The 27,400-nt window shown below is 51.6% G+C and overlaps 1 protein-coding gene and 1 long non-coding RNA gene across 8 annotated transcripts in view; one reads left to right on the top strand and one right to left on the bottom strand.

Annotated features, from left to right (window-relative positions):
• Nucleotides 1–224: 224 nt before the first annotated feature.
• LOC123625369 lies at nt 225–5,087 on the bottom strand. Its single transcript, XR_006730483.1, has 2 exons — nt 4,863–5,087; nt 225–2,416 (listed from the first exon to the last, which is right to left on the bottom strand). It is a non-coding gene; the product is annotated as an uncharacterized LOC123625369 (long non-coding RNA).
• A 3,883-nt stretch (nt 5,088–8,970) lies between these two features.
• Nucleotides 8,971–27,400, top strand: part of KLHDC4 (kelch domain containing 4) — a 44,171-nt gene continuing 25,741 nt past the window's right edge. For 5 of the 7 annotated variants that reach the window (XR_006730481.1, XR_006730480.1, XR_006730482.1 and 2 more), the window contains exons 1-5: nt 8,971–9,161; nt 11,898–11,989; nt 13,376–13,454; nt 14,263–14,361; nt 17,704–17,840. Coding sequence is in view for 1 of the 7 variants with exons in the window: in XM_045533784.1 (XP_045389740.1) it covers nt 9,063–9,161; nt 11,898–11,989; nt 13,376–13,454; nt 14,263–14,361; nt 17,704–17,840 (506 nt within the window). In the remaining 6 variants the exon portion in view is untranslated. The remainder of the gene's footprint in view (nt 9,162–11,897; nt 11,990–13,375; nt 13,455–14,262; nt 14,362–17,703; nt 17,841–27,400) is intronic. The other 2 variants (XM_045533786.1, XM_045533785.1) reach the window with 2 other exon arrangements.

The raw sequence follows: 27,400 nt of genomic DNA, 5'->3' as shown, positions 1-27,400 counted from the left end.
GCCCCACGGAGAGTCTCCGGCCGCACAGAGGGAGCAGGAGGCCTCGCATGACGGCTCGCTCCGCCCTGGGTCACTTTCCGCCTGTCCCTTGGAATAACCAGGGAGGGATTTTACTCTCAGTGTTGACGGCGTTTCCAGGGCCTGCGGCTGCAGAATCGCCCTGCCCACCCCAGGCCTTCCTTCTCGGCTACAGCAAAACAGAAAAAGAAAGAAAAATAGACAAATAGGAGATACCAATATTTAATGGGATGTTGAAGATCAGAATTTCAGCCTTGCAGGGAGACTGCCAGCCCCGTGCAGCCTGACTCCTTCGTAGGGGAGACGCAGCTTGTGTCTTTCTCAGAATGCAGCCGGCGTTGGCTTCTCTCCTTCCATCAAGTGTGAATTCATGCACTGGTCCTGGTGCCTCTGCTGGATCTCTCTAAATCTTCACTTTCGTCTCACTTGAGTTTTCATGCCCAGGGCACCGGGTCCTCAGCCTTTGGCAGTCGATGACCCGTGTATAGGACACTGTATTGGCCAAAATATTCCACCAACTAAAGTATCTCCCTGCTTTGACTGTGCCAAATAAACATGCTCTGCATCCCTTTATGAGTCACTTGTGGATGTTATTCATTTACTGTTTATTCATAATTTATTAACATTGAACAAATAGGGCGACATTTTTGTCCTGGAGACACAAAGGGGAGTAAGGCGGGAGATTAAATCTACCGGGAGAGACACATGTGCATTGTCACACTGCACTGACTTCTGGAGTATTCCCGGTACCAGAGGAGGAAACGTTGCTAATGGGAACATCTTGGATTTACTTGAAACTCAGATAATAGAAATGTTCTTTCTGGGACGTCTGTGCAATGCCAGGCAACACTGAAGCAATTCTCAGATGGTTTCCTGGCAGGAGACGGGGCATTTGTCTCGCCGCGTACCCACCCTCAGAGTCAGGCACGGGGACGTCTCTGCTGCGTCTCACCTCTGCAATATTAATTGCATCAGTCGCTGGCACTGCCAAGAACAGGAGGATGTGGTTAGCTCTGGGCCCACAGCGGGGGTTTCGGGACTACGCTTCCCTGAAGGGCTAACATCTGGCCTCCTCCAGATGTCCCGTTCTCAGAGCCCTGAAGGACCGGAATGGAGGGTTCAGTGTGATGAATTTCCATGGCCGGGCACTAGAATTTAAGGCGGTGCAGCTACAAACTCTAAGCATAAGTTGTGACTATGGGATTATTAGGCTGCAAAACAGCAGGTCCCTGGGACAGGCAGGATTAAAAAGCCAGATGCTCAAAACAGGGATATTACAGGGATTTTAAAAATCTACTTATTTTCCGAATCATCGGCATCTTAAAATGGTCATGGAGTTTTGCCTTTTTAAAAGCAAATTTAGCATTAGTGTCGGGCTTGCGCTTTTTGTTTCCTGAATCTTCTCTGGTCTGGCACCTCTGATTCCTGCGTGCGGGGAGGCTGAGACCGCGGCTGTGTCTGGGTGGGGTCAGGGGTCACACTCCCGGGAGGTGGACGTGAGGCTGCAGACGCACACGGCGGGCGTGAGCTTCGTGGCTTCCTCACGACGTGATCACTGGGTGACTGTCAATAGGACCGACCTCGGAGGTTGCTTCCTAGTTTGCAGTGAGCATCTCCAGTGTCACTTCTGCTTTTGTTCCATCCTCTGTGCTCTTTTCTGAGTTTTGGTGTTTCCTGCTGCCCCATCCTGCCACCTGATGTCCTATAGAATGTCCTTGGTCTTCACGTACTGCCTCTGAGATTGGTGATGTCCACGGAAAAGAAGACTAACTCCGTAAAATAATTTAAGGAGGTTTATTCTGAGCCAAATCTGAGGACCGCGGCCCGGGGCTACGCCCAAGAAGCCTTGATCAAGTGGACTCGCCGTGGCTGGGTCACAGGTTGGTTTTACGCATTTCCGGGAGGAGATTACAGGTAAAGTCATAAATCAGTACGTGAAAGGCGCACATTGATTTGGCCTGAAAAGGTGGGACATCTCCAAGCAGGGGCTTAACAGGTCATAGGTGGGTTTAGGGATTCTTGAGTTGACAATCGGCTGAAAGAGTTAGGCATTGTCCAAAGGCCAGGAATCAGAGGAAAGGAACGCTTCAGTTAAGATAAGAGTCTTCTATCCTTCATGTGCTGCTCTATCGGAATCAGGTCTGGAAGTAAAACCACATCATAAAAACCTGTTTACTGAGATTTTATCATTTGTAGGTGTGACTCACCAGGCCCTCATAGAAAGGAATTTTTTGGGGCAAAGAGAAAGATCAGAGTTCAGTCCTCAGTGACAAGGGGGACAGGAAACGGCAAGAATGAAGGGGGCCCTGCAGGGGCCCTGAGCACATGGCTGGCACCACAACGAGGATCTCTCTGCTTGAGCTCCGTCCTCGGGGACCCCTCCCAGCGCTGACGGTGGCTGTGTGGGAGGGAAGATGAGAAGGCACTTTGAGGTTTCCTTCATCATACTTGTCTGCATTTTCCAAACTTGAGAAATGAGCATATATGAACTGCACACTGAGAGGCACCAGGTAAGAATGAATCAAGCTCAGATCAGCCTTGGCGAGTGGGGAACAGAGAAACAAATGGTGAAATGAGCTGTGTTTCCAGGCATAGGGGAGACCGCGTTACTGGGACCATTCCTCCCACGTTCGACTAGAAACTGCTGGATAAACGCTGAAACACCAGAAAGGCATGGGAAAGCTGACAAGGAGCAAAGAATTACCAAGTCGGAATTTAATGGAGAGTAGAAACAGGGAAAGGCCGTTGGGCCCCGAGACTCTGCGGCCAGTCTTGCCACACTTAACTTCAGTTTTGGCGGTTTCCAAGGGCAAGGGAAAGTCGTCAAATCCAAGCTGCCCAATGTGGCATCTAAAAGAGATCCCTCCAGATTAGGGTCAGAGTCAGAGCTCCGCCCCAAGGGCAAGGGAGGGGCAGAAGTCACCCTCACCCAGGGCCTCCGGAAGCAGCAGAGGTCACGTCAGTGCCGTGGAGGGCGGGAGGGGTTCCCTGAATCAGTGTAACCACCGCCCAGCCCTTCCTGGGACTTCTGGTCCAGGGACATCACCTGGGGTGTCCAAAATCCCTTGAGCCATGAGTCTGGGCTGAGGAGGTCGTGCGCCGAGAGTGCCTGTGGTTTTCCAACACCAGGCAAAGCCGTTCCCCTCTGGTGAGAAGACGCTCTCGTCTTTTGTGGGACGTTCGAGAACAATTCTCCAAGGATAAGGAGCAGCACTATTGCAACACACACGGATGAGCACACTCACCACATTTAAGCAAGTAAAAGACAAGCTTGAAAGTGTCTTCGAGGAATGGGACGCTAGCACAGTGACCCAGCGGACTTGACAAAGACAGAGAAGGTCTGAAGATATGATCACCATGACTGGAAGTCATCGGGACGGGTTAAACAGATTTGCTGGGGCTGAGGAAAGAATCCATGACCTAGTAGATAAATCAGAAAGAATTACCTACAATGCGGCACACAGAGACAAAAAGATGGGAAACGTAGAAGATGGGTGGAGAGACCCGTAGAAGATGGGTGGAGAGAGCCGGGAAGGGAGAAGGGACAGCACATGATTGATCGGTGCCCCAGGCGAGAGAGAAAGGAGCGTCACATTTTTTTTTCTTTTGAAGAGAAAATGACTGAGGCGTTCCCAGACACCACAGAGCCACTGTCCCAGATCCACGAACACCAGTAATTAACAAGCAGGATAAATTAAAATAAATAAATACCTAGATTTTTCTTAGCGAAACTGCAGAGTAAGATAAAACCATAAAAGCGGTTAGAGAAGAAAATCACTTTTCAGAAAGATCTCTGGAAAATAGCCAGATACCTGGAAGCTAAATAACACACTTCTAAGTAACCGTGTGAGATGAAATCAAAAGGGAAATCAGGAAGCATTTCAAACTGAATAAAAATCACAACACAGGCCTGGTGCAGTGGCTCAGGCCCGTAATCCCAGCACTCTGGGAGGCAGAGGAGGGAGGATCGCTTGGCTCAGGATTCAAGACAAGCCTGAGCAAGAGTTAGACCCCATCTCTACTAAAAATAGAAAAATTAGCTGGTCATGGTGGTGAGCACCTGTAGTCCCAGCTACTCGGGAGGCTGAGGCAGGAGGATCGCTGGAGCCCAGGAGTTTGAGGTTGCTGTGAGCTAGGCTGACACCACTGCACTCTAGCCCAGGCAACAGAGTGAGACTCTGTCTCAAAAAAAAAAAAAAAAAAAAACAAAAACAAAACAACAACAACAAAAAAACTCTCAAAACTCAATTTAAAAAACCCAAACAATCCAATAAAAAAAATGGGCAAAATATTTGAACTAAGGCTTTATCAAAGAAGATATTCAGATGGCAGATAAGCAGAAAAGGAAATGCTCAGTATCTTTAGCCATCAGGAATTGAAAAGTTTTGTTCAGCTGCTTTAGAGAAGAGGTCTCACTGTTTCACCCGGGCTGGAGTGCAGTGGCACATAGTTCACCGTAACCTCGAACTCCTGCCCTCAAAACATCCTCCCGCCCCAGCCTTCCCAAGTGCTGGGATTACACGCCTTAGCCACAGCACCTGGCGTAAGCAATGCAAATTTAAGCCACAGTGAGATACTGCTATAAACCTATTAGCACGTCTAAAAGGGAAATGCTTGACCATACCAGGTACTGGGGAGGATGTGGAGCCGCTGGGACCCGGACTCGCCTATACTGCAGCGAGGAATGTAAAATAGTACAGCCACTTTAGACAGCAGTTTGGCAGTTTCTCTAACAGTTGAACGTGCACTTAGCACATGAGCCAGCTGTTCTGCTGCTGGGCAGACCTACGCTTGCGTTCCTGTCTACCTGAAAGGTCCATAGAGACTTGTACACGAATACTCACGGCAGCTGTTTTGGTAACAGCCCCAAACTGGAAGCAGCTGAAACCGGCACCAACAGGGGCGTCAACAAACAAGTTGTGGTGCATCATCCATCCTCATCCTCGGCAAGAAAGACAGAGGAACTACTGATTCATGCACGACACCATTTGTGGATGGGCCACAAAGGAATTGGGTTCAGTGGACGAAACCAGAGTCCCTCCCTCAAAAACACAGTACGTGCTGTAAGATCCCATTTTGTAAAACTGAAAAGATGCAGACTAACCAAGAGTTCCAGGATATGTATCAGCGATTGCTCAGAGGCGGGTGCAGGAGGGGAAGGAAATGTGACAGAGAGGCACAAGGAAACCCCGGGCTGACGAATGTTCGTTTTCCTAATTGTGGTGATGGTTTTGTGGGTGTGCGCATACAGTGTGAAAATTGGTGCTATGAATTGGAGTTCTCTTGTCCTAAGTAACTAAATTAGCATCGGGAGACCAGAGGAAAAGGAAGGCGCTTGGAGCACAGAGCACCTGCCCAGGGATCACATCGCAGTTCACTGCCCAGACGACCTGCTGTGACCCTGAGCTCAGCTTTAGCCAGTCAGTAGCTGCGAAATGACCTGCCGTGACACTACGGCTGGTTCCCCCTGTGCGTCACTTACCAACCAGAGTTTCCAGCTCCTAAAGACTTGGCTAGCGCCAGTGAGTTTTCTTCCAAAACACACATGACATGTCTCTTTCTGATAAAACCCCCAACCTTCTCTTTGTTCTTCTGACGTACCGAAGACCGCCCCCGTCAGTGTAAATGCCCCAAATTGCAGTTATGTGGTTCTCACATAAAACATTGTTAGAGATTCAGCTCTATATTTTTATTTGACCTTGATAGTGTCAACACATATCAAATTCAACACTTTCTTTATTAATTAGAAGAATTCCATGTGTTGCTCCATGCCAAGAAATTTGAAAATCTCCATTAAAAAGATAGCCTTGTACCCAGAGACACACAGGTTTCCAATCTGGAACTTCAGGGGCTGACAAATCCTACGCTGCTTTCTCCATATCCCTTGAACTTCCTCCGGAGTGGGCGGCCCTTCCCAGAGAGCAGGGGTCAACTGTGGTTCACTCCTGCCCCCTAGGGCCCATGTGCACCAGCCTGACCATGTGTGAACAGTTTAAATATATGGAATTTACTGTATATAAAGAATAAATAGATAAATCCCTAATTATAGTTGGAAATTTTATTACTCCACTCTTTGGAATTAATTCAAACAAGTAGAAAAATTTCAGTAAGGATATATAAAGTTTGGACAACACTACTGATCAACTGGACCTAACTGACAGTCACAGAACTGCATCCACCCCAACAACTGCAGAAGCACATTCGCTCCCAGGGCACATGGAACATTCTCAGTATGGACCACATGCCAGACTATAAGCCAAGTCACAGTCAGTTTAAACGGACTGAAATCACACAGACTATATCATCTGACCACAAAAAGAATCATATGACAAACAGATAACAAAAAGGCAATAAAAAGACCCCCAAATATTTGGAAATTAAACAACATCCCAAAGAGAAGAGAATTTTTCTCTTAACCACTATAGAGCAACGGGACTGGATTTGTCCTTTCCCCTTAGACAACTAGAAAACTGGATTGAATATAGGAAACAATGGTTTTGATTTTGCTTTCTTCTTTCTCCCTCTTTCTTTCACCGTTTCCTTCCTTGTTACCTTCTTTCCTTCCTTTCTTCCCTTCCTTTCTTATCCCTTATTTCACTTCACACAGCATTTGAGGAACATCTTTATATGTTTGTCGCACTAGAATTAAAGCTTCTTGCAGCTGGTGGCTGGCTACACTGTTCGGTACGCCTCATGTGGCCTGGTACAATGTCACACACACTGTGCTGTGCAATTCATGTTGCTAAATGAAATGAATTGTCAGCCTGTTCAGAGTCATGGCCTTACTTAAGAGCATGTAGAACCTCTAAAATTTGTATTTTGCTTTCTAGTTTTCTAAGCTTTATTATTTCACTTCATTGTCCCAAGAACTCTGTGTAGTAGGTGGGCGGATTAGTCTCACTTTCCAGAAAGGAAATGTGCAGAGAACCACGTCATCGATACCACACTTGAGAGATCACACTGATAGCTTGGGAGGGTAATTAGAAATTTGCATACCTTCCTTCAAGTTAGTCCATTATTAATACATTTTTTTTTCTCTTCTGGACTTCAGTTTAAGGGCAGCAGAGGGCGCTTGATCACCCAAAAGATACACTCTAAAAGTGACGTATGAGATTTAAGATAATACGTTAACGTTTCAGAAATGTGAATTTTACTAAAATAGCACCCTGTACTTAATCTTCTTACTATTTTAGGATCTGATCTCATTTTAGATGTTCTATTCCCTTTCTTTCTCAGTAATGAGATTTCAGCCTAACATAAATCACCATGACACATATAATCCAAGAGCCTCCCCATTTAGCTTCAAGATTATTTCGGCTAATAAAAGTCTTAAACTCAGCATCTATCAGATCCTTCCACACCTCCAGCAGGTATTGCCCTCCCCCTTTTACAGCGCTTAAGTGGGGGCCACGGTGATGTACTGCAGACAGAGGTGCTGTGTGTGACTGAAGGGCCATTTCGCTTCAAGTGTGTTGCCTGCCTCAAGGTTACACAGTCTACTTAGAAAAGCATGAAAGGACTAGGCATATTCTTAAAGTCACAGCACACTGGAGGGAGCACAGTTGTTTTTGCAGGGCTATAGTGAAGGCTGAGCCTTTTGTAGCACATCACAGAAGACAATCGTGTCTGGAGGCTCAGGCCATGTTTCTGTGAAATTCTCCAGCTCCTTTCTGATCAGCTTCTAACTGGCTCTTTTTTCCTGCTGTCACCCATGTTCTGTCGTCCTCCAAGCAGTGTTGGAGGTGGAGATCCAGGTAGCCTTAATCCAGTTCTACCTTCTCTTCCCTTTGTTTCCCCAAGTTTCGTTTTTCTCCTTAAACAGTTAGGTTTATGGACAAGGCTTGGAGTTGGTTGGAAAATCATTCCTCCTTGGCTGCTCAGTGACCAGTAATTGGTTGGACCTAAGTCGACTTCTTGAAGGCTGAGTCCTTTGGCAGTTCGCACACAAAGTAAGAAACTAGATTATCTCCTGATGTATGCTTTTCCTTTGCTGAATTTTTGCTTTCCTTTGTGTGTGTGTGTGTGTGCTTTTTTTTTTTTTTTTTTTTTTTTGGAGACAGAGTCTTGCTCTGTTGCCCTGGGTAAAGTGCAGTGGCGTCATGCCAGCTCACTGTAACTCTCAAACTCCAGGGCTCAAGTGATTCTCCTGCCTCCGCCTCCTCAGTAGCTCGGACTATAGGTGTGTGTCACCACGCCTGGCTTTTTTTTTTTATTTTTCTATTTTTAGTAGCTCTCCACAGGCTGGTATCAAACTCCTGGGCTCGAGCGATCCTCCCACCTCGGCCTCCCAGAGTGCTGGGATTACAGGCGTGAGCCACCGCGCCCGGCTCTTTCCTTGTTCTTCATTTCCCTTATTTCCTTGATTACGAGCCCAAAGGTGACATCGTTTTAGTAGTGACCAGCATTTTCACGCCGCTCTTTCACATCCTAACACTCCGTGTTCTACAAATGGTCTGGCCATTTATGACGTTATTTGCGGCAAAACCTGAAACGCGGTTTCCTAGCAGGAGCTGGATCTTACCCGTCTTGGTTTCTCAGGCCTGACACACTGACCACTCTCGGAGGCGTCGTCGCCGCCCGAGCCTGCCGACTGAGAGACGCGCGCTCTCCGCACCAGGACGTTCGGGGAAAGCCGCACGGCACGCAGAGCGCGGTCCCCGAGGCTTCCCGCGCGGCGCAACACCCCGAGCACCTAACAGCGTCCGGCACGCCGCAAACGGGCGGGGCAGGGACGGCACGCATGTGACAGCCGCCAAGGGGGAAGGGAACGCGGCGAGCGCGCCGAGCCACCATCAGGCGACTCTACCGAGGGCGGCGCCGCCGGCAAAAGCGGACCTGAGCCGGAGCCGGACGCCCCCGAGACGGCTAGAAAAGACCCAGCATGAAAACAAGACCAGTCCCGCCAGCACTTCCGCCGGAAGTGGCACCGGTCCAGGCCGGAAGTGACGCGTTTTCTGCGCGCCGCCTCCCCGCGAGCACCTGCTTCCGGGCGGCTGGCGCGCGCTGCTCCCGGCTTCTCTGGGGTTTCCACGCGGGCCGGCGCGATGGGCAAGAAGGGCAAGAAGGAGAAGAAGGGCCGCGGGGCGGAGAAGACGGCCGCCAAGATGGAGAAGAAGGTGTCCAAGCGCTCGCGGAAGGAGGAGGTGAGCGGGGCCCGCGGGCGGGACAGACGGGGGTCCGCGTGCCGACGCCCCGCCGTGCTGCCTGGCCGAGTCCCTGCGCCCCCCGGGGCGGCGGGTCCCCGCGTGCGCCGTGGGCAGCGTCGGCCCCGCGGGAGAGCTTGAAGCCGCAGGTGCGGCCCGGCGCCCTGCTCGGGCAGAGCCCGGACCTGGCCCGCCTCCTCCCGGGCCTCCTCGTGTGCCCGCCCGGCCCTCGGAGAGCAAGGGAGCTGCTGCTTTGGACGCGCTTGCTTTGGTTCCTGTGGTGTCCTGCTCGTTTCTTCTCTGCCTTGTCCCTCGGGTAGAAGAAGCAGGGCGGTGGGAAGAGGCTGAGCGTTAGCACAGGAGGCCTTGGGGGTGGCCGGGCCCTCCTCGGCAAGATGTGCTGTCTGGGAGTAAGGCCCTTAACTTTTCTGAGCCTTACTCTTCTCATTTTTCAAAAGAGAACAAATAATCGTCACAGAATCCCAGAGGAGTGCGCATCGAGTGCTGTTCAGTGAGTGAAGAAGCTGCTGGAACTGCAGGGTATTCCGTTGTTACCGAAAGTTGGGCACTTGTCCCCAGGCCACATCAGAAGAACGAGGACAAGTGGTTTGAGGAGAAGGAAAGGGAGTTTATTAATTTGCTGGCAAATGAGAAGTATGGCAGATTCGTGTCTTAAAGTACTACAGTCCTAACTGTAAGCAGAAATGCAGAACATTTACAGGGAGTTTTCGGTTTGTGGCTATTGCTGGTTAACTATAGTTGATGGCTCTGTGACCCTCCCTATCTCTGACCCCATCACCCAGGAAGAGGATCTCGGATCTGGTGACCTCTGCTGGGACAGTTCCCTGGAGCCTTCTGTGGTACACAGAAGACAGGACACTCCTCTGCCCCTCTAATTACTGGCCTTGGGCAGGGATGCAGGTTTTAATTCCCAAAAAGAGTAGGGGATGTTTTAAAGAGACAACTTGCAAAACATTTTACCCTTTTCCAGGTGTTCCCTCTGTTACACTGTAACAGGTGATGGTGACCACCACGGTGGTATTTCCCCTCCCTCCCTCTCATCCCATCCTAGGATCTGCAGGTGGATCAGCTTGGGGTTGAGTGGGTTCTGCTTTCTGTTGACTGCTGCTCACGGGCTCCCTACCCTGGGGCAGTTTTAATGGCCAGTATCTATTGAGAGTGTGCCGAGTGCCGGGCACTGCGCTGCCTGGGCTTTAATCCTCACAGCCTACCAGTCAGGTAGCACTGGCAGTCACAAAGTCAGGGACCAGCAGGTTACACACCTCAGGGTCACGTAGCCACGAAGTGGTGTGGAACTGGGGCGTGACCGGACATCCCCAGCCGGGAGCTCCTGACCACATTCCTTTGCCCCTTTTCTTCCTAAGTCATTCGTCTGTCCACTCCCTCATCTGTCAGATAATGGGGTTGGACTTTCCCTAGAACCTTCCTTAGGCTCTAACATTGTAAGGTTATGAACGTGGTGTGTTCATTAAAGGAAGGGAGAGGACCCAGTGCAGCATGGGGGGGTGAGGGTTGGGGTGGAAGGTGAGGCTGGAGAGGTGGGCTTGAGGGAAGGAAAAAGGTCTGGAGGTGCAGGAAGGACAGCTAACCTGTCTTCAGGGCCTGCAGAGTGTGCTATGAGGGCTGTGGCGTGTGGGGCGGAGGAGAAGGAGGAGAAAGGGAGGAAGGGAAGGAGGGCTGATCCCAGGTCTCGGTTTGAGCAAGGTGAGGGCGGTGAGAGTTCAGAGAAGAGATTAGGGATAGAAGAGAACTTTCCACATGGCATACAGGCCAGGCGTTGCTGGAGGCGGGCATTGGACTGAGGTAGGAACACTTGGTCCCAGAGCTGTCTCTCTGTGCTAGCAACTCAGCACCTTAACTTCTTTTTACTTTTTGCAACAGAGTCTCGCTCTGTAGCACAGGCTGGAGTATGGTGGTGTTATCATAGCTCACTGCAGCCTCCAACTTCTGGCCTCAAGTGATCCTCCTGCCTCAGCCTCCCAAGTAGCTGGGACTACAGGGGTGTGTGCCATAATACATGGCTTATTTTTGTAGCGATGAGTCTTGCTATGCTGTCCAGGCTGGTCTTGAACTCCTGGGCCCTAGGAATCCTCTCACCTTGGCCTCCTAAAGTGCTGGGGTTACAGGCATGAGCCACCACACCATCCCTATTAACTTCTAAGGCTTTTTGTACAGTTGTAGAAACAGAGACCTCTTTATGCAGATAGACGGCAGCTGGTGTTTGCTAAGCCCCCTCTGTGCAGGCACTTTTCTAGCCCGACACGAATCTTGCTCTTGTGGAGCTAATATCTTACTATGTTGGTGGGGGAGAAGTAGAGGAAATAGGCAATAAATGAGCAAGAGAAGCATCAGACCCTGCTGTGCAGACAGTGAGGAAGGTAGGACGGCCCACACCTGAGTTTATGAGGGGTGTCAGGTGTTTGCAGCGAAGTCAGGGTGGGCGTGTCGAAACAAGGCCCTTCGTGGGGCGTGTGAGGGCTTTGGAATGAGACAGTACTTGGTGGTGCACACGTGTACGTTTGTAAGCCGACGGCCATTGAGGTCAAGCTCTAAATATTTTTAATTTGGCATATTTAATATGCCAAGTTCTGTGCATTTCACACACAGGCGGAATTGTGATACACAGATTTGGTGGAACCCCAGTCAGATCACGCTGGCAGAGAAAAGCTGACAGGTTTAGAGGCAGCTCACGTGTGCCCGCTTGTCTGCCCTTAGGAAGACCTGGAAGCTCTCATAGCCCATTTCCAGACGCTCGACGCCAGAAAGACTCAGATCGTGGAAACCCCGTGCTCCCCACCTTCACCACGGTAAGCAAGCTGAGGTCTCTGCATCGTGGTGTTGGACTGTTCCCTTCTGTAAATCAGAAAACTGCTTTAAGTTGACACTGTGGGGCGGGCGCGGTGGCTCGCGCCTGTAATCCCAGCACTCTGGAAGGCCACGGCGGGAGGATCGCTTGAAGTCAGGAGTTTGAGATCAGCCTGAACAAGAGCAAGACCCGTCTCTACTAAAAATAGAAAAATCAGCCAGATGTTGTGCGCACATTTGTAGTCCCAGCTGCTAGGGAGGCTGAGGCAGGAGGATCACCTGAGGCCACAGGTTTGAGGTTGCTGTGAGCTAGGCTGACGCCACGGCACTCTAGTCCCGGCAACACAGTGAGACTCTGTCTCAAAAAAAAAAAAAAAGATTCATCACGTTGCAGCCCGTGTCAGAACTTAATTCCTCCTCGAGACTGAGTAATGCTCCATCTTGTGGATGTGGCACGCTTTGTTGGTCCACTCCTCTGTTGGTGGATGCTTGGCTGGTGTCTGCCCCTGGCTGTTGTAACGGTGCAGTTGTGACGTTGCCATCCAGGTGTCTGAGTGCGGACCTAGGAGGTGAGTCGCTGGGTCACGTGGTGGTTCTGCGCTCGGCCTTTGAGGCCCTGCCCGCCTGTTCTCACAGCAGTGATCTGGTCTAATGCTGGTTTCCTCACTGTGGAGTTTCTCAGCCCAGGAAATGTTTCTATGCACAGTAAATCCCCAGCAGAAAAATAGGGTTTTTAGATTTCCCAGGCTTATTTGGCTGTGAAACCTGTTTCTCTTTTGAGAAGTGGTTTCTGGAATTGGTGTCACGGAACACACGTTGGGAGCAGCATCGGAGAGGACTTGGAAGGAGGGTGTTTTCCGGTGGCTGGCCCCCGTAGCCACTGTGTCTGCGACTGCCTTCAACCGAAATAGTCGGATGTTCTTCCTTGTAGCCATTCTTTTGTCTCCAAGTGGGAAATAATTAGAAGGTTACTTACATTCTCTAGCTGGAAGGTACCTGGGATGTATATTGAAATAGTAAGTACGGGACTTTTTTTAGAACAGTTCTGGTTGCGATTTAAGAGGATAGACCCTTAAAATAGGACAGTTCTGGGAAATTTGATATATGAGTAGAAGTATCTAGAGTTGTTATTGCCCGATGACTTTTAAAAGCCAGATGCTGCGTAACAGCCCAGATCTGGGCTCCCCGGAAGCGTGGCTCTGGGCATTGGCACAGGGCCAAACGGTGGGTTTTAAAGGGGCACCTTTGGTTCCTTTCTCAGTGCGGGGCTCCTCTTTCGTGGAAGTTTAGAAACGGCTGGTCCCTGGTGACAGAAGGAAAGGGACCAGCTGTCAGATGGGCACCCAGGGTGTGACTTTGTGTTGACTTTCTCCCTATGTCTCTTGTAGGTTAAATGCCTCCCTCTCCGCGCATCCTGAGAAAGATGAATTAATCCTTTTCGGAGGTGAATATTTCAATGGCCAAAAAGTAAAGTATATATATTTTTTCTTTTCCTTCCAAATTATCGTGGGCATCATTTGGAGTAAAATGAACTTACAGTAGTGGCATCAAATCTGAATTGGTCGCTTCACTGCCGCTCATGTATCTTGCTCCTGACCCACGGGGCCTGGTGTCAGGTGACTTCACAGGTCACCAGGGCGGTCCAGGCGCTGGAGCGACTGTGTACATCAGTCGTGCAGGGGGTCCTCGTGCCCTTAACTCACAGCCGCGCCTGTGCCCCGCCGCACAGCTGCTCCTGTCACCGCCTGCTGGGGTTGATTGTGCGTTTTGTCCTTCCCCTCCAGGGGCTTTTGCATTTCACACCCACAGCTTTCAGAGTTGTCTGGACAGGGAAGGTGTGATAAATTTTAGGGCTGGCTTTTATTTTTGCATAGGCCAGAGGACCTGTGTTTCAGAGTTGCCTATGAAACAGCTGAAAAGTGTGAGCTCCCTGTCCCTGCAGCCTACGAGGAGCCCTGTCAGTCAGATGACTTGCTTGTCCGTCTTCCTCTCAGAATTTCATGCATTTGACAAGTGGGCTTGAGTTAGGAGAATGACACATCTTAGCATTACAGTGATTACTGGCATGTGGACAGTTGGTCTTTTTTATTATGTTATCATCCCAAAGGATCCCAGGGGACCAGCCTCTTGGCCTCCCTGCATTGCTACGATTTATATTGCTTTAGGATTCAAGTTTCCCAGGGAATTCTAATGATTAAGATTATTCTTGAAACTTGCTGTCACCTGCCTGGAAACATACTGTTCATGACACTGAAATTTCTCTTCCTTCCTGCAGACTTTTTTGTATAATGAGCTCTACATCTACAACATCAGAAAGGATAGCTGGTCCAAAGTCGACATCCCCAATCCACCTCCAAGGCGCTGCGCCCACCAGGTAATGCCAGTGCTGGCTGTTGGCCTCCCTGTTCCCGTGTGAGAGTCACACACTTTCACGGTTTATGAGTGACAGGTCGCCTGCTGCAGAGAGGCTGGGCCTCGACCTGATGTTTTCTCACTGGGGCTCGTTATGAAGCTTCGCACTTGCATTTCTTCACTGTGAAATGCCTGCTGCCCCGGGTGGTGTGCAGATCACATGAAACGCTCCGTGTGAAAACACTAGTGTCGTACCTGGCACGGCCACGGAACAGCCCCTTGGCCCAGTGCTTGCTCCCCACGTGGGTGGGAGGACCCGCTGGCTCGAGTTGCGGACTAGCCCGTGAAAATGAGAGCAGGTGTTGAGGGAAGGTGTAAATGGTGGAAGGCAGATAACTGCTTTAGAGTGAAGCAAGTCGCGGCTGGGACAGTGAAGCAGCAGCACCACGTTGGCCCTTGTTGGCTGGTTTCTCTCCCAAGGAAAGAAAGCATCGTCAAGGCCCTTGTGTTCCCAGCAGGGAAGCACCCCTGGCTTTATGTACTCGGCAAGCTCCGTGGAGATGGGCGTCTGTCCTTGTCCATTGTTGTGATTCTGTGCTTGCAGTAGTTGGGCTCGCTCAAAATACAGTTTGAACGAGTGCCTGCCTTTCCAGCGTGGAGAAGGATCAGCGTGGATGAAACTGTCCTCCACGGCGCTGGGCTCCCCTCTTTCCGATTCTTGGCTTAGAAGCAGCTGCTGATCTGGAGTGGGGCCTGAGAGGGGAGCCCACCTGCCCCAGCCTCGTGACTGTCTGACGCAGAGGCAGGCCCACGGGTGTGGACGGGCGCGTCTGATGCAATGGTGGAATTCACTTACTTTCTGGTTTAAAAATCCAGTCTTGGATTTTAATAAGTAGATAAATCTTAGTAAGTTTGAGTCTGTCCACCAGAACCCGTTCTGGTTCTGGGGAAGGGACAGTCTGTTTTGGGGCTGCAGGCTGAGGGCCAGACCCAGTCCTGCAGTGAGTGCCCAGCGTCTGCGGCTCTCCCGATGCCTCTCGGCTTGTGGGGCCCAGCGGGGGCTGGTGTCCTGGTGCGGCATCGCGATTCTTCCCTGCTCCCCCGCCAGGCAGGCTCTGGGGCTGCTCTCGTGTTCGTTTTCTTATCTGTTTTAATCGCTGTTACTAACTCAATTCTTGAAAAATCACGTCAGGACAGCCTTTGCAATGTTCACTTCAGTTATTTCAGAGGGTGCTGAGCCGCTCTCACTCCGTGGGTGCTGGTCTAGTCTGGGTGACGATCTCCACGCAGTTGGGGTTGTCTTGCTGCTTACACGACGCCTCTCACAGGGAGCCAGAGAGGGGCGAGACAGATTGGCTGCAGAGTCTTTTGCCTGTAGGTCGTTGCAGTTCAGATCCTACTGCATGCAGCTCTGGGACATAACAGGTTTCTTCACTGTGGACTGGCTTAATGAGCACAATACTGGAAGTCGCGTTTTTTTGTCTGCCCTGTAGTCAGTCAGGCAAAAGGACAAGAGAAAGAAAGATCCTGGATTTTGGAGGACGGGAATTTTAGTGTGTAATTTGAGAGTTTGGATGGCTTTTTTGGAAAGAATACAGCCCAGTGATGTAGAGGGTCACACTTGCTCTTGCCTGTGAGACAGAGCGGCTTGAATGGGCTTCGGCAGTTTTCTGTCAGCGCCTCGTCTCCTGGGAGGAGGGGAGCCTGCGCCGTGGACAGTGCGTGGCCTGCTGAGGACACGGGTGCTGGCTGCCAGCAGGGCCGTGGCAGGTGGGGGAGGAGGACGCGACTGTGTGAGGGACTCTCAGTTCACTGGGTGGTTTGTTTTCCTCAAAGTGATAACTAAGTCACACTCACTGAAATGAAATGCATGTTCTCACAAGAAAGAGTGAAAGAGAAAAAAGATCAAGATGGTTAAAAAAAGTGACAATGGTGTTCCTGTTGGCCTCGCCATGTTCATGAGGATACTTGGGGATTTTCCAAGTATCTTTGTTGTTCATTTCTAATCCAGTCCTTTCGAGTTTGACAGTTACAGCCTGACGTCCTCTGTCCTGGTGCACGTTCTGTGGGTTTGGAAACAATGTGCACTTGCCACCTGCTGTGTGTCCTCACTGGGTTTGGGTGGGTGATGGCGGGCGGTCAGGTTTTCCAGATCCTACTGGCTCGTGCCTGGTAGCCTTCCTTGTTCTCAAGTTTGCTTTGTCTGCTGTTAGCATAGCCACCCTGATTTCTCAGGATTAATGTTTACGTGGTATATCTTTTCCTCCTAATCCACCAGTGTCTTTGTATTTAAAATGCATTTCTTGTAAGCGGTGCTGTGGTTGAGTCTTATTTGTATCTATTTTGGCAGTCTGCTTTTGAATTGGTGTTATTCCCCTGCATTTAATACGATTATTCATACGGCCATCAGTAATGTTTTTGATGCTGCTCTATTTGTCCCAATTGTACTGCATTTTTTCTCTTTTTTCCCTGCCTTCTTTTGGATTTTAATATCCCATTTTTATTTCTCTGTTGGCTTATTAGCAGTCCCTCTTTTTTCTTTGTTTTGTTTTGGTTGCTGTAAGGTTTGCAGTGTACCTCTTTAACTTAGGACAGTCTGTCTCCTTTCCTGGGCAGGCACGTGCCGTCTCCCGGAGACTCTGCCGCCCACGGCTCCTGGGGTCCTGAGAGGGGGTGGGCCGCGAGGGGCCCCTGCCCGGAGCTTGGCGGAATCTGCTGACTGAGTAGGGACACCCTTGTTTCTGACTTGGCATTCTGGGCTGGGTGGTGGGCAGCTTCGGGTCGGGGCTGCGCTCTCTGCCGGCTTCTGCTGGTGGTTGAGGACGGCGCGAGCTGCTGCGCGTTGGCCCGGAGGGCGGAGCTGCCACTGCTTTCCCTTGCCGTTACTGCTCTGCTGAAGTCTTTTAAAAGTAAGCGCGAGTGGCGTCACACTCGTGCTCCCTGCTGCGCGTACGTTTTATTTGTGGGTAGTTTAGGTGGACAGTACTTAACGGCTAGGAAGGGACTCGTGGGGCAGGCGGGCAGCTTTGTTGCTCATGGGAAGAAGACAGTCTGTCAGGTTGTGAGCCACTGATGTTAATTTTTGAAGTAACTGTCCGTTTTAATGGGATGTATTGTCCAAGTGTAAGTGGATGCTTATTTTGCAGCCTAGGGGTACACGGAAGCTTTACTAGACTTTTGACGAAGGAGGGTGAGCTGGACGGCGGCCTGGTCAGGGACCTTCCCGTCAGAGGCAGGAGGAGAGGATGGCTGAGTGTGGGGCCGGCGGAGTGCTGGGCTTGGTGGTGCCGCCACCGCTGGGCACCCGTGGAGCCGGCCTCTCTGCTGTGTGGCTGTGCCCTGACCTTGTCCTTTCTCTTGACAGGCGGTGGCGGTGCCTCAAGGTGGCGGACAGCTGTGGGTCTTCGGAGGGGAGTTTGCTTCTCCCGACGGAGAGCGATTCTACCACTACAGGGATCTCTGGGTCCTGCATCTGGCCACCAAGGCCTGGGAGCAAGTCAAGTAAGATGCCGGACGAGGAGCCCAAGCTCGGGGTTCGCTCTTCACAGCCTGCCTGCTGAGTTCTGAGTGGCAGGGTCAGAGCACTTAGAATACCGGGCTGGGAGGAGCACAGGGTGCAGTCCTGGGAGCCCCGTCTCACTGGGTCTCTGGCCAGTGGGGGGGGTGCTCACACTGCTCTGCAGGGGCGCTGTGGAAGGCAGTGCTGGGACTGGCCTCTCTCGTCAGCACCTCAGCTGTCTGTCACTGCACTCTCTCCCCAGTGGCCGTCTGTTTACCCCACGTACCCCGCGGAGGCCGGCTAGGTTTGGCGATGGCTGGCAGTGGAGCAGGGAGGGAAGGTGCTTTCTCTGTCCACTTGGTGTAGGAAGAGCGCCTCCGTGAGAGGAAGGACGGGAAAACTTCCATGATTCTCTTCAGTGAGCCAGGCCCGGCATCGTTGTGCTGGATTTCCGCCTCTTCTGGAAGTGTCTGCTGTGGTTTTTGCTGCGTGTTTGTGACAGGTGTCTGCAAGCAGTCAGAAGCTGCACTGCTGTCTGTCTGTGCAGAGAGACAGGCAGTATGCATCTCTCCGCCGTCAGAGCGGAAAACTGGACGCTCCCTCGCTCCAGCGAGGCAGGCGGTTGTGCAGAACCTTACCCACGTGCTGGGACTTGGACTGGAGTGAGAGCCGCTGTCACTGGGGCCTGGACTGTCACTTAACCATGAGCCTTTCAGGGGTGTGAGGCCTGTTCTGCTTGGCTTTCGGCCGGGGTGTTGCGCCAGTCGAGTGAAGGATCTGCCGTGCATGCCTTGGAGGAGGGGCAGACGGCTCACCGCACACGGCCGCCCGTGGGAGAGGCCGCAGCAGCCGTCCTAAAGCAGGAAGCAGAGGAGCCGTGGCGAGGGTGGGTCCCTGCGCTTCTGCGGTCCCAGTCTCATGCGTGCTTTGGGACAGCCTCATTATCTTGTAGGCATGGCAGTCGGGAGGGTGCTTTCCTATTAAAAATTGTCTTTGTTTTATATATATATATATATATATATATATATATATATATGTTTAAAGTCAGTCATTTCCACCTTAATTTAAAAGTATTTGGACTCAGCACGTGATCTTGATTGTGTCATTTGCTTTGCTTTAATTATTGCTTTCAGAACCCAGTTGTTATTTTTTTGCTTGTTTGTTGATCTTTGGTGAATTGATTCTTGATATTTTCATAGCATTTTATCAGCTTTGGTAGCTTTTGTCTATAACTCACAGGTGGGGAACAGTGAGTGGCTACATGGAAGAATACGTGTAACCTGGTGGTGCCTCGGTGGGGCCTGGTGGTGGTGGTAGCGCCTCTGGGGGAGCGGCTGCAGTGACGCTCCGAGCTGTGTGTGACGCGGGCGCTTCCGCGTGGCTTCCAGGCTCTGCCGGTTCTGACATGGATCGTGGGAATCTGTTCCAGGGAAACAGGATGCACCGTTGTTGGCGCCTGGTCATTTGGGGGCAGCCGCAGGTTGGCGGCAGGCTTGGTGGCACCCGGACAACACTCAAGGCAGCCGTCTTCAGTTAGGAATTATCTCTGATAACCAGACATCTCGTTATTTGAATACTTACTGTAATTAAAACATGAGAGCTTCTTAAAGGTATGTTGTAGAAACTATTAAACATTTTTTATTGAAGGATGCTGCAAACTTAAGATTTAGTAACCTTCCATCCCAGTCTGCAGAGGATGTGGTGGGTCAGGGAAGGGCTGCGCACTTTACTGTTTTCTTCTTGTCTGAGGCGCTGTTTATGGAGCCCCCTTTCTCTGGTGGTGAATTCGGGCTCTGCTTGGCCGAAGTGACCAGTAACCCAGGAGACTCAGCGGAGCATTGCTCCGCCACGTCTACCCTGGTAGCCAGGGCACGGTGGGTGTGTTTCGAGGGCAGCCCTTGGCCCCAGAGGGGCGTGTGGGTGTGTCTGTCTGGTCAGGAAGCTCTAGCCTACTTGGACTGTAGACCTGGAGGCCATTTGCTAGGTTTTTAGTAAACAGCTCAATTTCTGTGTTCTTGCTGCTCAGGGTGTTTGTGGTTGTGGGACCCTCACATCTGGGCCTCGCTCATCTGCAAGGCCCCCGGGAGACACAGGCATGCACGTGGTCTCGTCTGAGGACAGATGTCCGGCTCCCTTTCTTTGTTGTCTCCCGTGCTTTAGTCAGCTCGGGGTGCTGAGCCCTCCCCTCGCAAACCCCAGGTGCCCGTTGGGTGCCTTGACCATGACCATGCCCGCGGCCGCAGCCCATCCTCTACCACCCTGCCCGGGTTGTCGCAGGGACTGCTGACGGGGCATGCCTCACGCAACCCTTGTCCTGTTGCAGTTGTGTGCAGTCCACGCTGTACTGCACCAGGCTCATCTCAGCAGAGCTTTCCTCAGCCAGACATTCGCCCGCAGCCACAGAGACAGACAGATCTGCCCGCGTACGGTGTGAAGGTTTTGTGTGGGAAGTGACGTCACAAGGCATGTTAAGAACAGTGACAGGCAGGGAGGAAGTACCAACCACGTGAAGCAGAGCTCGTGTTCAGGCGAGGGGGACTCGAGAGCAGTAACAGGAGGCTGAGTGGGGAGGTCATAGGGCAGGCCCCGGGGCAGGGGGCAAGGCCAGGGCAGAGCCACCCGGTCCCTACCCAGTGTGGCAACATCCCTCCTTCCATCGGAGTTCTAAATGCCTGTCCCTTGACCTCACATTCACACCGAGGATGATACCCTAGAGAAGCACTGCCTCCTGTTGTCGATAAAACTGCGTAAAAGAACAGGATGCAGAGCAACACATGTCTGAAGGAGCCCTGCGTGTCTGCATGCGCCTCTGCTTGCGTGTGTGTGCGTGTCTGCGCCCACAGTGAGTCAGGGAACCTGGCGTGTGTGCACATGCGCATGGGAAAAGGTCTGTGTGTCTTTTAGGTTTTCTTCTCATTCGTTGATCTGTTGGTGGTACCTTTTCTAGTGCCACTCCACTTGGATTACTGGAGCTTTATGGTATATTTTGATAGCTTGGAGGGTTTTTCTCTTGTGCTTAAAGGTTTTTGTTTGCTTTTTTGTGAACTTTACCATCAGTTTTTCACATTCTATTTTTAATGTCCCAGCAGGATGTTGTTGACTTGATTGCATTTGTTTATAAATTGCACTTGGGGAGGATTGACATCTTTGTATCCCTCAGTCTCCCTGGTCAGGAACATTGCCCATGTCTCTGTGTAGTTAGGTTTTTTATTGTTCAATAAAGTTTGAAATGGCCTAGAAGCAGAATTGCAGAGTCCAAGGGCGTATGGTTTGTACAGCCTGTACCTCTCATGTAGAGGTTCTCCCAGAAGACAGACGAGGTAGCCCCCCACACCGGTGGGTGGGGGTCTGATTCCTAGCAGCTGCCAGCACATAGTGTTGTTATTCTGGTGTTTTCTTAATCACTCTCGAACTTCACCCTCACTTCACAGCTGGGGCTGACGCTACCCCACGGCTGTGGCTGCAGAGTGAGTTTTCTTGCCCTACTTGATAGCCTTAAGGTCCGCTGGCCCGCAGCGTCCCTGTTTTCATTCTGGCCTCTTCTGTACTCTGGAACGGGCCTCGTGAAGGCCGGAGAGGGTTTTTCGCGGTGGGCAGCTGTCAGCCGGGGCTGGAGGCACCACGGAGCGTGTGCCCCGCGGGGCACCTGGGGCGCTCAGGTGAATGAACGCGTCTTCCTGCCCTCCCCACGCCAGACGTCAGTCATCTTCAAAGCAGGTTTGAGACGGGGCTCAGGAACCTGCATTTTACATCCACCGCTCCCTGCGCCCTCTCGGGATTGATCCTGACGGCCACAGACCGCAGACTGCGGACAGAGTCCTCCGTTCCGGTTTGATGGATTGGCCTCTGCCTGGCGAATCGATCACGTTTTTTTTTTTTTTTTTAAATACTGTTCCACTGATGTGAAATTTTTAGCTGTTGTCTTTTGAAAAGTAAGAAAACCCATGTAAATTGCCCCTTAGCTCCTTAACAATTAAAATAGTGTAGGTATTGCTTTTGTAATTTACTAATGACTCCCAAATGCCAGTGTTACCAGGTGCTTGTTTGGGAGGATGTGCTCTAACGAACGCAGCACAGGCTCAGTTGACGTGGCCTCGGGTGGCTGTGGACCGTACAGGAGGGTTGGCAGCAGAGTCGGCCTGGTGGTGTCGGGGTGGGTTGGCCGCGTGCGGGGCTGTGCCTGGCTGGACTTGGTCACTACTGCACTGGCCGCCCTTGAGGGAGGACTGGCGCTGGGTGCTTTTCCTCTGTGGTGTTTTAAATTGATCTGGAGGAAAAGGTAACAAGATTGAGCCGAAGTGAAGACTTCACCATTTCTGGGGAAGACGGCTCAGCCAGGTCTTGTTGCTGGGCCTGGGACCATCTGCATGGTGTGGGCTCTGTCCTCTGAAAAGTGCAGAAAGCTGAGTTTTTTGTTACCATGGTCTGGCCCTGCACTGTATGTTCATTTTTTAGTTAACATTTTTTACTTCTGTGGGGGGAGTTAGTCAACACTGAGGTTGAGAAAGGGTCAGTCTTGGTGAAGGCCGGTAGAGGCTGAGTCCCATCAGCAGCTGCAGGAGTCAGTCCCTTTCTTGGCCTTTAAGAAGGTTTTTCTTGTGGTGGGGCAGCACGGATTTCTCCTGTCATCTGGTCGTTCTGAGCAATGATACATCTTTTTGATGCCGATGCTCTGGTTTGAGTTAGGTTTCTAACGTGTAGCGAGTGCATCCAGCCCATTCTTGCATGTACTCGCCCCCCGGTGAGATGATTCTTACTGGACGGCAGGAGGGGGCTGGGCATGCCCTATGGTGCTGGGTGGGAACCGGTCCTCCGCCGTATGTGGGGAGGCTGCCTGAGCCCGAGCAGGTCTCTAGGGGGGTGCACCTGCGTGGGCGGTGGCCTGCCTGTTTCCATCTTTACACAGCTCGGATTGCACTGGATGCTGGGGACTGAAGTGGGGGGAGCATGAGGCCCGAGTCAGCTCCGTGCCCCGTCCTGCCACCTGCCACCGAGGGTGCCCCGGCAAGGACCAGATGCAGCCCTGGCACCCACCCGTGCCTGGCAGGCTGGGGCCACCCGAAGGGCCCAGGTGCCTGTTTGATTTTTGTTAAAAAATAAATTTTATATAAAGAAAAGGACACAGTCATTTGCAGCTTGATGAATTTTACAAAGTAAATGCGCCTCTGTCCTCAGATGAAGCTGCGAGTGCGTCAGCCTCCCAGAAGCCCCTGCGCCTCACACTCCCACGCGTGGGTTCCTTTTGTCTGGTTTTGGACGTCATCTGAGTGGACTCTGATGGAATATGTGCCCTCATCTGGCTTTTTTGTCTGCATATTACTTTGGTGAGACCCATCCATGTTGCTTGTAGCAATCGTCTGCTCATTTGGCGTTGGGTGATGTTCCCTGTGTGAACATGTCACTGTGCACTCAGCTGTCGGTGGGCAGTGGAGTTGTTGGTTGCAGTCTGGACACGCGGTGCTGTCGTCAGCATCCCGTTGGGCGGATGGATGTCTGAGAGCAGAACAGGCTGCAGGTCCTGAGGTTTGCACGTGCAGCTTCAGCATGTGCTGCCAAACGTTTTCCAGACTGGTGGTGCCGATTTCTGTAACCAGGAGCAGCGTGGGAGGTCCCAGCCGCTCTGTCCCGGACGGCATGTGGTGTGCCCCGTGCTTTCGTCTTTGCCATTTTGGTGGGTGTTTTGTGGCACATTTGACACAAGTGGACACTTAGTGAGTGTCTTCTGCACTCTGACCCTGCACACGTTTCTTTGACATCATGGTTTGAGAAGGGGAGGAAATTCACAGCGTTACTGACGCCAGGACCAAACCTTGAGTGGAAGGTTGGCGTTGGCCGCCTCGTCTGACATTGGTGCGAGTGCCTGGCGCTGACAGCTGTGCTCAGATCTCCTCCATGCGATCTTGAGTGGGAGGTGCCTGCAAAACTGCCCTGATTTAAAAAAAAAAAAAAAAAAACCAACCCTGAGTTTGCAGCACAGATTCTGTGCGCTGTTTTTACTTTTATCTTTGTATGTTTGTTTTCACTGTGCACGCACGTCTGTGAGTTGGCGGGAACTTAGACCCCAGCGGCAGGAGTTGCACGGTACAGTGGGTGGTGCGAGCACGTGGAGGGCACCAGGGAGAGAACAGGCACTGAAAGACTCACCTTTTCCCTTCCACGGAAACAAAGAAGTGGCTGTGGACGGAAAGGTGTCTGATTGTCTGCACAACACCTGGCGTTTGCAGAGGTCTCCTCCCACGAGGGCCTGACACTGATGGGGACTGGCCACACCTGGTGGCCAGGAAGTGGTGCAGGAGGACAGCAATGAGCCACATTCCTGCTGCTGGGCTGCAAGAGGGGCGGGCAGTGCCGCTAACCAAGGTCTGGGGTCCTGGGGTCTCCCCACTGCAGGCTCTGCAGCTGGAGGGCGTGCAGATGCTCTTGGGCCCCCCACAGAGCAGCATCTTTTCCTCTTGCCCCCATCCCCTGCCTCTGCTGGTGCTTGTCACTCTGGGAGGGGGGACCCGTGATACAGAGCAGAGCTGGGAGCGGGGACCCCCCTGAGAGGTGTTGCGGGTGTAACAGAATAGAGCAGGCGAAGGCGCTTATGTGCATGTTTGGCTATGGAGGGCCTGCCGTGACCAGGGCAGACGTCTGGTTTCTGTACTTAAAGTTTGGTCAGAACTTTAAAAGCCGGCATGTCCAAGGGCAAACCCCATTTCCCCCTACCTCCTGGAGGAGGTGCAGGTGGGGACAAGGGAGAGATTTTGGCCCCCCTTTATCCATTCATTTCTGGGCTGGTGCTGTCCTGGGTGGTCATCTGTGACTCTCAGACCACTAACGAGGGGGCCAGGCCACTCCAGAACTCACCTGATCAGTGTTTTGTAGCAGCTTTCTTGAGACATGATTCACATGCCATAAAGTCACCCTTTCAAAATGTGCACATCAGTGGTTTTTAGCATATTCACGGAGTTGTGCAGCCAACACTGCTGTCTAAATTTAGAGCATTTTCATCCCCCCAGAACAAACCCCGTAGCTCCCCTAGGAGTCACCCACACGCCCCTTGCCCCAGCGCTGCCCTCTGTCTGTTGTCTCTGGCTCTGCCCATCCCAGGTACCTCACACACGTGGAATCAGGACATGTGGCCTTGTGTGGCTGGCTTCTGTCACTCAGCGTGGTGTTTTCGAGGCTCATCATGCTGTAGCATGAATCAGTGCTTCCTTTTTTGTAGCCAAGTAATACTCCATTGTATGGGTGGAGCACATTTTTTTTCTTCTGGGCTCAGCTTCTGGCTCTGCAGGCTGGCTTGGTGGGCTTCCCAACACGTAAGTGTCGATTTTCTCATCTGTGAAGTGGGAAAAAAGATACTGCCTTGAGGTTGTTGTGAGGTATAAATAAACATAAAAGGACTGTGCGTAGCGTAGAATAAATGCTCCTTAAATGGTAGTTTTACTATTAGTAGTGAGAGTTAAAATGAAACAAGGACCTAGTTTTATAGGCTGCCGGAATTCTGGAGACTGCTACTCACTAAGGCATGCGGTACGGTTCCATATCCTGTACTTCACTAAACCCTAAGGTGGTTGTTTGATGAATTCAGTACGTGGAAAAGTTGGGCTGGATGCCAGAGGCACGTGCTTTGCAGTGAGAGCAGGAGCCCTTGCACGCGACTCTCCTCGGGCCGTCTTGTGCCTTTCCTGGAGAAGAGAGCTCTTCTGAGGAGGAGCCGCTCGCCCGAGTTAGGACATGTTCCTTGTTGGGTCGGCCCCTGTGACTTGGCGTTTCAGGGATTAAGAGAGAAATCTTTCTGTTGCTTGGTGTTGATGCCGCTACAGTCATGAGCTGCATACCGTTGCAGTGAAGGATTGCATGTAGGATGGTCGACTGATGGCTGTAGTAGTGTGCTTTTACTGTACCTTTTCGGTGTTTAGATACAAAAATACTTACACCATGTTACAGTTGCCTGCGGTGTTCAGCACAGCAACTTGCTGTGTGGATTTGCAGCCTGGGAGCCACAGGCTGCACTGGACAGGCCAGGTGTCCCGTCCTGGGTCGTGTAAGCCACACTGCGATGTTCGCACAGTGATGAAATCACCTGACAACACATCTCTCAGAACACATTCCTGTCATTAAGCACTGTGTGGCCGTATAGTGTGTAATTTTGTAAGGTGCGCACTTTAAAATAACTCAGGGAAGCGTTTGTGTGCTGAGTGCTCGACTCTGTGCCCTAAGCATGTGGAGTTATTTCATGCATACACGTTTTATGTAAATGTCACTGCAGTGGCCCAATGCGGGGGGCCTGGTGGTGACTCTGACTGGCAGTGCGCCCCCTTGGAACACCGTCCTGCACACAGCTCACGGGGGCTTCAGAGCACTGGCTCCCACAACGTTACGTGTGTATTTTTATGCCATATACACACTTCTGGCTGAATAGGACTTGTTAATTTCTTAAGACTCCATATTTAGGGGTGACAGCAGTTGAAAAGCCTGCCGGAGATTCAAATATAAATGGGCTTTTTTGAGTGGCTTTATTTTTCTAAAGAGGGATGTGGAATCTTTTTATAGAAAAAGTTTTCCCTTTTTAGTGACAAAACAGTGGTATTTGGCTGTTGCCATGAAAAGTTAATTGAGTCCTTCGTGCCTGGCTCAGCCGGAGGACAGACATCCCGTAGGCTTCCCACGCCAGGAGCTGGCAGGGGTCTTGGCCGGGGCCTTCAGGGCTCTGTGGAGGCGTCAGTGGTGGCATAGCTGACCCTCGGCCCTGGACCCAGGTGCGAGACAAACGCCGGTGCACTCGGGTCTCCTCCGCGCCTGTGTTTGAAGTAGCCTGGATGCAGCCTTGCTAGTGTAGTTGCTGAATGAAACTCTGGTCCGCAGATGGCTCTCATAAAGTAAAATATCAGAAAATTTCTCAGAAGGGGGTTTGTTTCTCATTCAGATCCCCGATGTGCAGCGAGGATGTCGTGTGGCCGTGTCCCCTCCGCACCTGGCATGGAGGGGTGTGGGTGTTGCGGAGTCTGCTTGCAGGAGAGGGCCGTTCCTCTGTGCAGAGCAGACGCCACGGGGCGTGGTTGGCCCCAAGGGCTCCCCAGCTCCCGGTGACGGCGTAAACCTGCCGGGGGCATCATCAAGCATGCCCCAGACTTTCTCTTCTGAGCCTTCTCACAGCTTTTGGTATTTTTTTTATCATGAACTCGGGCAAGAAAATATGCTCACTAAATTTGTGGGTGATGCAAAACTAGGAGGGAGAGCAAGTAAAGTGGTTGACAGATTCAGCATCCAGAGTTTTCTTCGTGGACCGAATCTAGCAAGATGGAGTTTTTTTGTGGAATAAGTTTCCCTTGTAGGGTGCATATAAACATAGGAGGAGGGAAATGGGACTGAGAAGCTGCCCTTGCTGGTGGCCCAGGGGGTTTGGTGAGTCGTGATTCGATAGGAATCAGCGTGTGAGGCGCTGCCCAGCGGGCTCCTGAGCACGCCGTGTCTAGAGGAAGGTGCGGGTTGCTTCTGGTTGACCCTCGGCAGATGGGTGTGGTGGTCGTGTTGAGCGACATGTTGGAGGGGACGTTGATGAAGTGGAGAGTGC

This window comes from Lemur catta, chromosome 20, assembly GCF_020740605.2.
Source record: "Lemur catta isolate mLemCat1 chromosome 20, mLemCat1.pri, whole genome shotgun sequence".
NCBI lineage: Eukaryota > Metazoa > Chordata > Mammalia > Primates > Lemuridae > Lemur > Lemur catta.
The sequence above is the reverse complement of the archived record's forward strand: the minus strand, read 5'-3'. Positions and strand labels throughout refer to the sequence as shown.